A 15,568-nucleotide genomic window follows, 5' to 3' on the forward strand; every position below is an offset into this window, starting at 1 on the left:
AAGTGGAGGAGAGGGGAAGGAGTGCGGTGCATGGAGCTTTGCCTGACCGCTCGCTCTCTCCTCCCCAGCCGTCTGAGAGCAGGCGAGAGGGGTCCTAGAACCGAGCCCTCGCTCCGCACGCCCCACGCCCGCCACGCTGTGCTGTGCGCTCTGCCCCTGAGGCGCCCCGGCTCGGAGTCCCAGGGCCACAGCCGAAACTCGCCCGCCCGCGCCCCTCTCCGGCTTGCGGCGCCCGCCTGCACCGCCGCCTGCCACCCGAGGCGACGCCGTTTGCTCCTCCCCACCCGCCAGGTGGCAGGTTCAGGGCCTGGGACCGAGCCTGCTCCCCTACAGCTGCCACCCCCGCCCTCCCCGCCAGGGGGCGAGAGTCCCAGCCAGGACACGCACGCTGCTGCCTTGGCGTGAAGGTGGTTTCAAACTTTAAACTTCTCTTCCCTACTCGTCGTCTCTGAAGAGGGGAGAGGAAGATGGAAACCGAGTCCAGGCCGGTGAGTACGGCGATCAGGGCCCGCGGTAGCGGGGAGAAGGAGCAGTGTGGAGCCCGTCGTCCCTGAGAGCCCGGAAGGGCAAGGTGTAGACCCCAAACTCTCGCTATCTGGTTGGGAAGAAACGTAGCCAGGTGCCCCATCGACCGCTGCGAGGAGCCCCCGCCCGCAGGCCTCGTCTGGCTGTGTCGTGAGGTCAGGAAGGCGCCGCCACGGGGCCTGGACTGGGTGTAGACGAGCTAGGGGACCTCAGGCGCGGATGTTTCTGGAGGTGGCGGCAGCCGGGCACCCAAGGGAGTCCGAGCAGATAAACCACTTTCCCGCTGAAACTGGGCTCGACAGCATCTTTGACGCTCCCTCCGGCCGAACTCCACCCAGCCGCCCAAGGCAGGAGTTGCCAGGGCGGTCGACGCCTCCACTCCCCGATTGGTCAGCGAGGACCAGAAGGTCTGAGAGACCTGGGGCGTGGGGTAGGGGCAGGCTTTAGCCCAGGTAGGACTCGGACACTCTAGCACTGGCTGCGTGCCAAAGCCTGTCAGGGCGGACTCGGGGAAGTGAGGGAGGGCGGCCAGGACAGGCCCGAGGGGCAGGGGCAACGTGCCGCCCCGCCCCGCCCTGCCACCAGCAGCCAATCAGAGCGCGCCGCACGAGGGTGGTGGCCAGCTGCGCACGAGGGAGGCCGGCGGTTGGGTCGTTTGCAGTTGAGGGTTCCCGCCACTGCTAGTGGCGGATTTACAGGGCAAAATTTCTCGCTGGCTCTCCTTCTCTTGCCTCCCACACTTAGGTGGGGAGGGGGTGGATCCTCGTGTCAGTCCCCAAGTTCACGATGACCCGAGAGAACTCGAGGAAGTTGTCGCCGCGGCCATTTCTCCCAGTGCCTCAACTTGCTGGCCTCGGAGGGGTAGGAGCGCCGAAGCCATGACTGCGATGGTTAGCCCGCCCTGTTCCTGCTGTCTTCGTTTGTAAAATAGATGCTAGATCTCGAGGTTGATTCTCAAGGGGAGGAGGCAGTGAGGGCACATTGCTTTGGAGGAGACGTTTAATAAACTCTTTAGTGCTGGAAGTTTTAGCAAGCGGAGGAGCCTTCAAACCCTACTGCAGTCCCCATCTAAGTGCTTCCATAACACTTGAGGAATTATTGCTAGTGGCATTTCAGGCTTTCTTTGTTGTTTAACTCAAATGTATCACTAATTGGTTCTAATGAACTTAGATGTTGCCTTTACCTGAGCCTTGCTATCGCTTAACATTAAAATATTTTGTAGACTGCTAGTACACTGTATTTTTTAGCCCTCAGCCTGTTTGGCATATCGTGAGCAGGTCTGTCCTGAAGAAATGATTCACTCATTTGATCATTCAACAGATATTCATTGAGCACCTGCTGTGTACTGTCAGTACTTTAGATGCTGCCGAGAAAAATGCAAAACTTCTGCCCCAGTGCATTACATAATAGTGGAAAGGGACAGAAAATAAACATAATAAGTAAATTATATCGTATGTTAGAAAATGATGAGGGAGAAAAATTAAGCAGTTCGAGCCCACAGTAGACCAGGAGCCTTAGAGAGCGGAGGAGAATGAAGTGGATTGAGTGTAAAAGGTTGTTTTTCTTTTCTCAGGGAGCATCCTTTAGTTTCTCGAGATTGGAAATAAAGCACTGTTTACTTCCATTCATTTCATCCCTCTCTCAGTGAAATATGATGGGGCTTATCCCTTACTTAAACTTGAGAACGAATGAGTTCATCTTATTCGTCTTATTTTCAGTAAGAGAATTTCATGAAGAACGATTTTTTTAATTTAGCAAATAGGTAATTTTGACACTGTAAACAAATGGGCATAGAGCTGTTATATTATCTCTAGCAACACAAAACAGTTGAACAATACTAAGCATCCCAGAATTACCCATTCTGAGCATTATATCCTACTGAACAAAGTGACTGAAGCCAATAATAACCTCTAAGTGCCCAGAGAGAAAGCTGTTAAGATTAGAGTCCCAATTTTTTTAATTGGAAACTAGAACATAGTAATTATTAACTGCGGTGGCTTTTCTGTGTTTTAAAAGAAGTATTTACGTATTCCTCATTGGGAGTACATACTTTCTTAACTGGAGGAGGAAGAGAGCCCATAAGATCTAGCCTATAGCCTACTTGCCACTGCTGCCCTAGTCATTTCTTTGTATGTCTTGCAGAGATTAATTTAGGGATTGCAGTTTTATTGGCCAGAGAAGAAAGAGCAGGACAAATTTGAAAAAGAACAACTCTATTACCTGGAAACTCATTTTCATGTGTTTGTTTCTCAGAGAATTGGAATTATGAACTTCAAGTTTTTTGTTATTTTCTTTTTCTTCTTTTCGAGACAGGATCTTGCTTTGTTGTTCAGGCTGGTCTTGAACTCCTGGCCTCAAGCAATCCTCCTGCCTCAGCCTCCTGGGATTATAGGCACAAGCCACAAAACCCATTTTACTTCAAGTTTTTTGAAGCATACATTTAGTATATTAGACTGTCCCAGAAGTCTGTTTAGTGTTTCCAGATGGAAAATAATTCACAAGTTTTTGAATTGGTTTCTTTTCGACATAATTCTCGTCTTTTTTTTTTTTTTCAATTATACCTTAAAAGTATATTATCTTACCATTCTGCAAAGGTTTACACATTTATATATATTTATTAAAATTTAAATTAGGTCCTCTAACTTAGAATTGTGAACATATGGATATGTACTGAACTAATTCTTTGGAATAAACATTTATTAGCTATAAGTATATAATTTTTAACAAAATCAGTCCAATCTTCAAATTGACAAATGCATTTAAAATTTTTACTTTCAGGATGAAAATGGTGAATGTGAATGTCAGAGTTTATTAACTTGGCAATGACCATTAGTTAAAGACCACCAGGAATACATACATCACTTAATAAAGTTGGGTCTGCTAATTGTTCAAACAAGGGAAAATATAAACCATAGGGCCTCTCAGTCAGAGGGTGTTAGAACTTGTAAGATATAGGCTTGTGTTGAATGATTTTTAGAGAGGGTTTAAGTAGAGCTTTACTCTAGAATGCATGTTGTCAGGAAATGGTAGTAATTCTATGATTGGGTGTGTTAACTTTTATCTAAAAGGCAAGAGAAATGGATCTAGACTAAAGCTATAAAGAAAGAGCAGTCACTTATCATCCAGAATAGGGGGATGTTTGGTTATTCTTATGGTTTGGGCAATGCCTTTGTTTTTGTCAGCATTCAAACATGATTATGAAGTGGTCTTGTTTTTAATCTTCATCCGTCAGATCACAGGGTGACTTAGTCTGGTGATGGTGTTCTGTTAACAAGAGAACACCACAGCCTAGCTGTGAGTGCCAGGCCAATTCCTAACAACACCAGGGCCTAGTTGATTGTGTCAGACTGGAACTGCTTTTCTCTTTCTCAAACATCTTCATGAGTTTAATATTCCCCTTAATACTTAAGTAATAGGTTTGATAATGATATAAGCATTTTAAGTAATATACTTAATATTTAAGATCTCTATAGTGGAGTACATTCTGTTTTCTAGTTCTGTTCCTCTAAAAAGCTCTTATCTCTAATTATAATTTTTGTAATATTAAAAGTAAAGTCTAGAATACTAAATTTTGCCTAAATGACTCCTTTTGTGAAAGATAAATGTTTTCAGTCTGCATCAAAAGCAGACTGCATTGTACCCAGTGCTGAAAGTTTAAAAGAATCTTATTTTACAGCAAACATCAAATCAGATGCAAACAGGTTCATTATCTCCATCCTCCAATCCTGTGTCACCTGTGCCTTTGAATAACCCAACAAGTGCCCCAAGATATGGAACAGTGATCCCTAATCGCATCTTTGTAGGAGGAATTGACTTTGAGGTACCTATTTATGCATGCAGTAAAGTGTATTTTTTTGTTAGAAGTCTTTAGTTCTCAGAAATTGTTTCTTGTGCAACTATAAAATAATAACATGTTTGCATAATGATTAATAGATTTCGAATTGTCTTATCATAAAGAGTCTTTTCAACCAGCACGTAGGTACATAGAGCATAAACAATTATTCAAGTTCAAATACAAGGAAATTGAGCCTCATTGACTTGCTATAGGCTCCTTAGCCTTTTAAGGAGACTTTTAAGCATTTTAAGTAATATATTTAATATTTAAGATCTCTATAGTGGAGTACATTCTGTTTCCAGAATGTATTGGAAGCTAGTACATTCTTCTAGTTTTGTACTGGAAACTTAGTTTTCTCTCTTATAGCTCCACACTCTTCCATACCAGAACAAATTATACTTTCTTGCCTAATACTCCAATAGCCAAAATAATGATGATTATTATTTTCTAAACAGACTCCATTTTTTAAAAACTTAGTTTTATGAAATCCTATTTCTTTATCCTAACTCTTACCTCAGGTTCCTGAGCAACCTCCTAGGCTTCTATTCTTTGCAAAGTACTTTCTATGTTAGAATTTAGGATTTGATCACCAAAAAAGTCCTGTGTCCTTGTCAGAATAAAGCATCTTAAAAGTAATCCTAGCACTTTGAGAGGCCGAGGCAGGCAGATCGCCTGAGGTCAGGAGTTTGAGACCAGCCTGGCCACCATGGTGAAATCCCGTCTCTACTAAAAAATGCAAAAAATTAGCTGGGTGCAGTGGTAGGCACCTGTAATCCTACCTACTTGGGAGGCTGAGGCAGGGAGAATTGCTTGAACCCTGGAGGCAGAGGCTGCAGTGAGCTGACACCATGTCACTGCTGCACTCCAGTCTGAGCAACAGAGCAAGACTCCATCTCAAAAAAAAAAAAAAAAGGTAATATATTCAAGCAGAAAAAATAACTATTGGGTATCAGACTTAGTACCTGGGTGCTGAAATAATCTGTACAACAAACCCCCATGACAAGTTTATCTTTATAACACATCTGCACATGTATCCCGAACCTAAAATGAAAGTTTTTTAAAAAGTAATATATTTACATCATGTTATTAGCCATTCCTCTCTTTCAAGGAAGCATAGTTCGTGAGATGTGCAGCACGACCTGCCCTTGCATATGGGAGGTAATAGAAAACACCTACAAGAAAGGCATGCATTGATATTTTAATGGAATACTCTTACTTTCAAATGAATATATAGAAGGATTTCCAAGCTTCTATTTTACATATTAGAAATTATATGGAGAGTTATCTTTTTTAACAAAAAAAGAAAACCTTCCTTCTGCCATTAGGTGTGACATTTGACATTTATAACTCACTATTTCCATATAATCAATCCATTACAATTCGGGTGAAATTTCTTTTTTCCTGCATGAGAGAAATGTTACATTTAGTGTATTTGCCAAAACAATGAGTCTTAAACAAGTGTATGGTTGTTTCACTAAAAATAAAGTAAGAAAAATTATTTCTTATAAAATGTTTATTCTTAAAAAGATTTCCTGTATTTGTGGAAAATACTGACGGCTGGCAGAAATATTCAATTTGGGAATTCATTTATATTACAATAGCATAGCATGTTTTTAAAAATAAGTTATCGATAAATATAAACATTCATATGGCCAGGTTATTTTAGGTTACTGGAGCCCATCAGCTACAGCATGAGCTTTGGAGACGGTGTTATAATGCAGCCATAGCTTTAGGGTAACTGCTAGGGCTCCCTCCTCTACACTTACACCTTTTTCAAAACCACAGATAAAGGCCAGCAAAGAAATAGTTTACTCTAACAGCAAGTAGTCACAGATGTTTTAACCTCTCATTTTTAGAAGCAAACCGACTATACCTCTTAATGCTTATTTTTCTTGACTATCCCATTGTCACTGAAAAAGTGGAGCTACAAAATTGAGCTAGTGATTATTCTACCAGAGAATAGCTGGAATTAATTTGTTTTCAAATATCTAATAACAATCCTTACTCTAGCATTGATTTCATTTTCTGTTAACTGAAATAAAAGGCATTTAATTCTTCTTAGATTGAATCAATATTTGTCATTATCCAGCTTAGCAGGCTTTATGTTACCAGCTAAAAACCAGTGGTGTATATAAGTAGTGAGGTAGTAGTTGAACTCAAAAGGCATAGCTCTGCTCTAGAGCATGTCTTTTTCCAGTGTATATAAAGAAATTTTTTTCTAAAGAAAAGTTACTCTTGGAGACAAACAGTAGCAGCTAAACCAGAAAATGAGATTGCAGTGAATTTAGTGTCAGTATTCTGGGAAAAGGTGACGTGAGTCTATCAGACTATTTCAATTAAAAAACCAGATATGCCAAAACTATCTTTGTAGATACCCTGTATGTTTTAAATCTAATTATGATTCCAATTTTTATTTTTAATATCAAAACAATGTCTGAATTTAGCTGAAATACATATGGAGTACAGATAAGGAATCTAATAACTTTAAATCTTACAGTCACTCTGTTGTTCTCACAGTTAAGTTCAAGCACTTTTGGAAATACATTCCTTTCCTAAAACCTGACTTAGGAAAGGAGTTCCTGACTACTGATTAAAATAGAATGAATGGTGTAGGCCAACACAACCTACTTCCACTGCCATGACTGTCAGCTTCTCTGTGCCACAAGAGCCAACAGTAATATACCCTTACTATGGAAATAGCATTCCTAATACAAATTGCTTTTTAAAAAACTGGCCAGCTAGAGAACAAGAATCATTTAAAGATTTCTTTAAACAGTGAGCATTGCGGTTTTAAAATAAGTCAGCTTAAATTTTTTATTGACATATACTAATTTAACAACATAACTATCGCATAAAGCAAGGTGTTTACAGTGATTTTAATCACCTAGTGGTTTATGCACTGTTTTGATGATGAGAGGCATTTTTCATGCATCTTATCTATAACTTTCTGTCTCCAGAGCAAGCATAAGAATTATTCATCTTTTATCAACTAAAAAATGTTTTTTCTTTTTATGCCATTAGACAAATGAAAGTGATTTAAGAAAATTTTTTTCCCAGTATGGGTCTGTGAAAGAAGTGAAGATTGTAAATGACAGAGCTGGAGTATCCAGAGGGTTAGTATCACTATAGATTACATATAGAATTAACAACTCTATTTTTATTGGATTACTAGGTTTTGTATGCTAATTTACTTCGGTTCCATTTTCCAGTAGAGACTATCATGCCCTCTTCTTTCCTCTCACCTTTTGATTTCCTATTTTGTGTGTGTGTGTGTGTGTATGTGTGTGTGGTTATGTGTGCATGTGTGTGTATTTTGGAGGGAGGAGGCACTAATATTTCTTAATTTGTTGGGAAGTTATTTTTGCATGGGTGGAGGGACCATTCATTGTTAGGCAGCAAGCACTTAATGTGAGTAGCAGATGTACATTAGCTGAGGAACCAGAAGCTAAAGGAATCAGATTCTTTTGGAATTATATACCTGCTTTAGGCTATAGAGAGCTTTATTTGAAAACAGCTGACACCAAGAAATGTCTGTAGGTTGTGCCTCAGAGACCTAATTAGGGGACCAAAGTGAGAAATATAATTCTAATGAGAATGATTTTAATTGCCATATCAATGAGAATGAAAATTGAGAAGAAAGCAGTTGAATGTGTCTTTAAATGTATAGAGCTATTTTAGTGGATTGCTATGTGTACAAAGCCAAATTTCAGAAAGGAAAAAGGTAGTTTGCATAGTGTACTCACTTAAGGAGTTGGACTGCAAAGTTAAAGAAAATAGATAAGGCAGTAAGGGATTGTATTTATTTTCTTTGAAAAGAGGCGAGACATACAAATTTACAAGCAAAGAGAAGAGACCCAATGAGGTGGTATTAGTGAGAAACAACATTCAACAGATAGATACTCTGGAAGAGATTGGATTCTACAGAAAGGTTATTTTTAAACAGATGAGATACATCCTCAGAATGCCAAACAATATTAAGATGAATGAGATTTACTGCTTTTGTTTGACTAACAGAATTTGCAATGTTTTGGTAATATCCATTTTTTATCATTGAAAAACACACATGAAAATGTAAACTGTATTTTATGCCTTTTCCACTGGGTGGTGTGTGTGTTCTACCAAAAAAAGTAGTCTAAAAATAATTCCTTAACTTTTTAATGTTTGGGCAAATAGATAAAGAGAAATTTCTTTGTTTAAAAGAAGAAACTTTGTATATGATGCAGTAATTATGAATTGAAGAAAATAGTAGAGAAGATATTTAGCATTACTTAGAAGAGTTTTCTTAAGTTATCTAAATAGCCATTATGCTTTGAGAGATACACTTTTTCTTTCTTTTTTCTCTACCTATTTTGGCTTTTTGGACATAGAGCACATCATTTATGTGTATTTGTATCTTGAACATTATATGAATTGTGCTTGAAGGTAGCCATGAATTAAAAACATGAACTTGCTCATGCCTGTAATCCCACACTTTGGGAGGCCAAGGTGGGCAGATCACAAGGTCAGGAGATCGAGACCATCCTGCTAACATAATGAAATAACCCCGTCTCTACTAAAAATAAAAAAAAATTGCCAGGTGTGGTGGCATGCACCTGTAGTCCCAGCTACTCGGGAGGCTGAGGCAGGAGAATCGCTTGAACCCAGGAGGTGGAGGTTGCAGTGAGCCGAGATTGTGCCACTGTTCTCCATCCTGGACAACAGAGCAAGACCCATCTCAAAAAATAAAGAAAAAAAGAAAAGCATGAAATCTGGGTTTTATGTATTTTTAATTGATATTGTCTGAAAAATATGCTAATAATTACATTATCAATTATATGTGTTAATAATGGTAATTAAATAATACATTTACAGTCATTCACCAATATAAGAAATTTTATTATGTTGAAATTTTTAATTTTTTAAAGTTATTTTTCTACTTTGATTTCTCTTAACCAAACTCCTGTTAGCTTAAAAGGAGATTATTGCTCTGTATTGAAATTTATTGCATCCCAGTTTTTAAGCCACAGCATGAATCTCTTGGGCTTTTCTTCCTTACATACAGTTGAGAGCTGAAGCTGTTTCAAGATCTCAGGGGTTTTTTTTTTTCCTTTTAGTTCCCTGACTCTAAGAGGAGGTGACAGTGTTAAGCTGTGAATGATCCTTCTAAAATTCCCACACTGGTGCAGCATAGAAAGACGCTTATTCCGACAGTGGCCCACTATTTAAAAACAAAATTTTTAAAAAATTTGATATAATTAATATAACATTCCAAGAAAATGATTAATTAGTAATAATTAATTAATAATCCTTGTTATTTAGGTATGGTTTCATTGCTTTTGAAGCACAAGGAGATGCACAAAAAATTTTACAAGAGGTATGATCTTTTGGTGTATTTAACTTTATTTCTGGAACTTTTTTATTTGAAGCTAATCTTTTCATGGTTCAAATACAATAATCAATTGCTTTTTTTAAAAAAAATTGCATCTTAAGATTGGCATTGGTCTCTAGGAAACTTTTTCTGCAGAAGAGCAAATTCCAAAATCATTGCAAGTATGGTTGTGAAATTGTAATATAATGTTTCACTTTATTTGTTTAAACTAAGAACTTGGGAATATGTCTTTTGCCAAGTGTTAATAGCATTTTGAATGTTTAACACTACAAACATGAATTCCAACAGCGAGGTTATCTGAAATGATTTCTCTCCTGTGAAAAACTTTATATAAACTAAGAATATTCACAGAAAAAAAGTCTATAGCCAGTAATTTAGTGTAATAACTTTAAGTTAAGGCAAATATAGCATTTAACTTTTTTAGAAAAAGAGTAGAATTTGAATTTGAATCATATGCAGTCAATTCTTATTTGTGGCAGTTATGTTCTATTCTATAACATTACTAGGAACACTGAATTAGCAAATATTGAACTACTCTTTCTAGAGGAAATACAGGGTAAGCTTCCCAAGAACCTCTGGTCACAATATTGCTGTCAACCAATCAATATATAACCTTGTTTCATGTGTTTTTCCATTTAAAGGCATCATATATAATAGATTAATGGCTCATTAACATTGAACTCATAGCCAATAGCACTGTAATTCATGCTTGAATTAAGCACATCTAATATATATCTTCTCCATAAGGCCTATGGCAGTCTTCTTGTGCCAACCAGCACTTCAGCACCACACATGGGGGCCATTTTAAATAGCAAAATCACCAACAAAAAGCACAAAAATCGAGAAAACATGGCACTAAATAGAAAGCTCTCTCTTAGAGTATGAGCACTGGAACAAGAAGAAAGAACATCGCCTTATTTGACCTCAGCTGAGAGCATGTGCATCAGGCTACTCAAATTTTCCACTACTCTGCACATGGCCACTAATAACCTCAAAATTGCTACAAATATTAATTTTAGGGTTACAAATAAATTTTAGCAAATAGGCAAATTTATAAATACAGAATCCATGACTAATGAGGATTGACTGTATTACAAATGGGGATTTGCAGTCAGATCCAGATCTATTTCAATCTGAAGACTGCTCTTTCCCACTATTCCTTGCTGCTTTCAAAGAATGTTATAGTCTGAATTTTTGAAATTCTTTCTACCTAGTTTTTCCTTATTGATTTTATAAATAACAGTGCTAAAATAATAAAATAGTTTCTTTTTTCTTTGTTTTAGGCTGAAAAACTTAATTATAAGGGTAAGAAGCTGAATATTGGTCCAGCAATAAGAAAACAAGAAGTAGGGATCTCTCGTATGTATTGAGACCTGATGTATTTTTAAATATTTTTGCATGGTTCTTTTTTGAAATATTAGACTTTTTATGGAACTTTATTAAAATATCATGTTTCTTTCATTTAATAAAGTTATTTTAGCAAAGTTGGTGGTCAAATGAATAATTTTTGCCACAAAATAATATATCTCAGTTTTTTTGGCTGGGAAAAAAATGTATATATACAATGATGCTTAAGTATATTCCATGTAGTTACATCATTAAAGGAAAAATCTTTTGTGACAAAAATATCATTTAAAATAACAAAAGTAATTAGAAGTAATTTAATAATTTAGACTTACTAATAAGAAAAAATTTAATTAGAAAGTAATTTAAAATTAATCAGAGTAAAAACATTGAAAGTGAAAACATAGAACTAATATCAGAAACTCGATGCATGCTATGTACTGTAACCCAGCCAGGTGTGTCATAATTTTCAGGGGGGACAATCCTAGCGCTTTAAGAATTAGCTAAATTATGTATCTACCTTCCTCAAATTTCTCTAATGCTTTCAATTCTATTATTTTTTCCTCACTCTATTTATTAGGTTGGCATCTTTATAGTTAACTTTTTACCTTTAATATTTATTAAAATCCCTAACACCGTTTGGCTAGAAGGAGAAATGTGATATAAAATTAGTAACTAACTTATTTTCCCTTAGCCAAATCCTAGTGCCTACGGGGATGTTTAAAGCATTGCCACAACTACAACAAAAGAGATTAACATATGTTAAGTTTAATTTTGACTTAGTATTTGTTAATTTAGGAGACAAAGTATCTCCGGTAGGTTATTACCAAATGAAATGCACTAAATATGGCAGAATGCTGAATATTTTCAGACTACTGTTGTTACTTGCAAAGTTTAAGCTGGAACATACAGTAATGGTCCTTTAGCCTATTATCACCAGCAATCACCACTAAATAGAAATGTTCATAGTATGATCCACCAGTTGCTGAAATAGAAAATAAATCAGCACTATGCTGAATGCTTTTGAATATACAAATAGTTTTTTTAAAACTATTTAGTAGCCGGGCGCGGTGGCTCACGCCTGTAATCCCAGCACTTTGGGAGGCCGAGGAGGGTGGATCACGAGGTCAAGAGATCGAGACCATCCTGGTCAACATGGTGAAACCCCGTCTCTACTAAAAATACAGAAAATTAGCTGGGCATGGTGGCGCGCGCCTGTAGTCCCAGCTACTCGGGAGGCTGAGGCAGGAGAATTGCCTGAACCCAGGAGGCGGAGGTTGCGGTGAGCCGAGATCGTGCCATTGCACTCCAGCTTAGGTAACAAGAGTGAAACTCCGTCTCAAGTTCTTCATATATACCCCAAAACCTAAAATGCAATAATAAAAAAAAAAAACTATTTAGTGCAAGGGTCAGTGTTATAGATTTTCATTTATTTCATTTAATCTTCATAGAAACCCATGAAGTATTATTATCTCTATTTTTGTAAATAGAAAATTCAGTCTCGAAAAGGTAAAATCATTGTTTTAAAAATGTTTCTGCTGAAGTACTCCTAAAGGTAAAGGAGAGTTAATTTTGGCATGTTGTCATTCCTAACCCACTGCAGCATACTAGAATTGCAAATTTTCTCATGGTTTATTTAAAAAATCATGTATAATTTGCATTCTTTTCCATAATATCATAGTGTTTATTTGAATACAAATGTTTATTTGAATACAAAAATGTTTTCCAAAAACAACTGAATAAAACTTATTCTCTAGGAAGATTACTATGTTCAGCCTCTGCTTTTTCATATCTCCTGGTTTGCCATCCATCCCTTATCCAACTTGGAGAAGTATGGGGTTAAATAGCCTAATGGTGAGTGGTAGCATTAGCCTTCAAATGCAGGACTGTTTGACTCCAAAGTTCTTTTGACTTTTCTCCAAAGAAAAATAGGTATTAAAAGTACATTTACAAATAAGGGATTCTTATCTTAGTTTTTTCTTACATCTGTCATTTCTTTCCATCTCCATTACTAACACCCTAGTCCCAACCAACCACTTTGCTTACCTTAATTCCTGGAAAACCATCCTAAGTGGTCTCTCTAAATCCAATCCATCTACCTTTCAATCCATTGTTCACAAGGCAGCCAAAGTGATCTTTCAAAAGTGCACCTCGGCCGGGCGCGGTGGCTCAAGCCTGTAATCCCAGCACTTTGGGAGGCCAAGGCGGGTGGATCACGAGGTCAAGAGATCGAGACCATCCCGGTCAACATGGTGAAACCCCGTCTCTACTAATACAAAAAATTAGCTGGGCATGGTGGCGCGTGCCTGTAATCCCAGCTACCCAGGAGGCTGAGGCAGGAGAATTGCCTGAACCCAGGAGGCGGAGGTTGCGGTGAGCCGAGATCGCGCCATTGCACTCCAGCCTGGGTAACGAGAGCGAAACTCCGTCTCAAAAAAAAAAAAAAAAAAAAAAAAAAGTGCACCTCTAATTGTTTTATGCTCACTTTATTTTAAGGTGTTGTTCCCTTTTCTTTCCATGCTTTAGCCATCTAGCCTTCTTTCAGTTCCAGAACATACTATATTGCTGTTCTCAGAATCTCATATTCTGTTCTCTTTACCTAGAATATTCTTTGCCATCCTATTCATTCTTTAGAGCTTAGCTGAAACATCATTTTATCACAAATGTTCCATATATATGTGTATATAGAGAGAGAGATTTCACATAGGTTTTATATGTGCAATAATTGAAATGTTCAGTATTGTACTTTATACTGCCTCCCCATGTATTTATCAAAATTGTATTTAATTAATTAACTATATAATCAACTAATGACTGTCTTTAGTCATTAGTTGTAACTTCTTTGAGGATACAGACCCATGCCATGTCTAATTTTTTAATTTTTTTGCTGTATCACTAGGGCCCAGTTCAATGCCTTGAAATAGTATGCACTGAAATTTTATTTATTTATTTAGCAGGTAAAGCGTGGTTCATTGATTATCTTTTGGGGGGAATCCATGGACCTCCTGAATTGTGTGTAAAATTGTGTTTGTATATATATCTGAGGAAAAAGGTCCCTGGTTTTCATAGAATTCTCAAAAGGATCTAATTAAGAACCATTAAAATAATAACAATACTAGATCAAATACAGTGAAAATATAAAAGCTGAGGAGCAATAGTATTACTTAACGTGGTAGGCTGTTGCTATTTAACGTGTGGTTTGCAGACAGTATCAGTACATTGGAAGCTGTCAAAATGCAAATTCTTAGGCCCTGTTCCAGATTTACTGATTCAGAATCTCTTAAGATAAGTCCCTGGAATTTGTATTTTAATAAACAATGTAGGTGATTCTAATTTATGTGAAATTTTGAGAAGCACTGGTGGAAGAAGCATTGTCAGTTTCACTAATTTATATAACCTTGCTGGTTAAGACCCTAATCTAATTTGACCAATTTAACTTTTAAAATCTCCTCCATGACAAAAAATATATATGTATATTATTTATTGTTTTTTGGTTTGGTGGAGGTGGTTATATAACTTGGCCTGGAAAAAGAGATGAGAACCCCAGACTAGCCACATGAAGACTTACAGTCATGTTTACAACAGCAGCAGTTGTAGCAATGGGAGAGTAGATAAAAAATAGATCATAGAAAAGAGAGAGAAAAGAGAGCCATAGCATGAATGAATGTTTGCTGGTAGGATAGCTAAAGAATTAGTAGGGTGGAACCAAAATGTCTTCAGGAAAGCAGAATCTTCTCCAACTTTACTGCCTCCATCACCTTTGGACTTTCAGAAATAAAAGGTCTAGCCAAACCTTAGGAACTTGAGTACAGTGTATGTAGTCATCAAGTAACTTTAAATTATACATAAATTATGTTTGTACAAATGATTACTTTGCTGGTTATAATCTAAATTGTTAAGCTTTGTGTAACATTATACTGGTGTTGGAATCTGAACTGATAAATTTTTAGTATTTGTTAGTATTATTTATCTTTTCTTTTAATCACCTTAAACAAAAAGCTTTAAAGTATTGAGTTCAAAAATACATGCTTCAAAGATACTTTGACATAAGGATTTTTTTTTAAATACCTGTGTCATCCAATTTTTACTATAGCCACATAGGTTTATTAAGATAAATATTTTTATGAAGCGTTTAGAAACTACAGTTTTAACAGTTAAATTGAACATTTCAATTATTATCATTTAATCTTTGCTTTAGGTTCTAGTATAATGCCAGCAGTTGGAACAATGTATCTAACAACTTCAACTGGATATCCTTATATTTATCATAATGGTGTTGCTTATTTTCATACTCCAGAGGTAACTTCTGTCCCACCACCTTGGCCTGTAAGTAATTTCATTTAAAAAGGATTTCCATCTATTACTATCAATTTGTTAATGTTTGCTTTATTTCTGAAATATTTCAACAACAGATAATTACATATAATAATATAACACACATCTCTACAAACCAAATATAATAGACATCAACATTTTGCCATATTTACTCAAGTTCT

The 15,568-nt window shown here is 37.1% G+C and overlaps 1 protein-coding gene across 1 annotated transcript in view; it reads left to right on the forward strand.

The window, feature by feature from the left end:
• Nucleotides 1–467: 467 nt before the first annotated feature.
• Nucleotides 468–15,568, forward strand: part of BOLL (boule homolog, RNA binding protein) — an 86,362-nt gene continuing 71,261 nt past the window's right edge. The window contains exons 1-6 of the mRNA XM_064372760.1: nt 468–488; nt 4,202–4,345; nt 7,382–7,473; nt 9,659–9,713; nt 11,012–11,087; nt 15,271–15,398. Coding sequence (XP_064228830.1) covers nt 468–488; nt 4,202–4,345; nt 7,382–7,473; nt 9,659–9,713; nt 11,012–11,087; nt 15,271–15,398 — 516 coding nt within the window. The remainder of the gene's footprint in view (nt 489–4,201; nt 4,346–7,381; nt 7,474–9,658; nt 9,714–11,011; nt 11,088–15,270; nt 15,399–15,568) is intronic.

The sequence above is a fragment of the Aotus nancymaae genome, unplaced genomic scaffold (assembly GCF_030222135.1).
Source record: "Aotus nancymaae isolate 86718 unplaced genomic scaffold, 86718_ANA_hifiasm-v0.15.2.pri h1tg000008l, whole genome shotgun sequence".
Lineage (NCBI taxonomy): Eukaryota > Metazoa > Chordata > Mammalia > Primates > Aotidae > Aotus > Aotus nancymaae.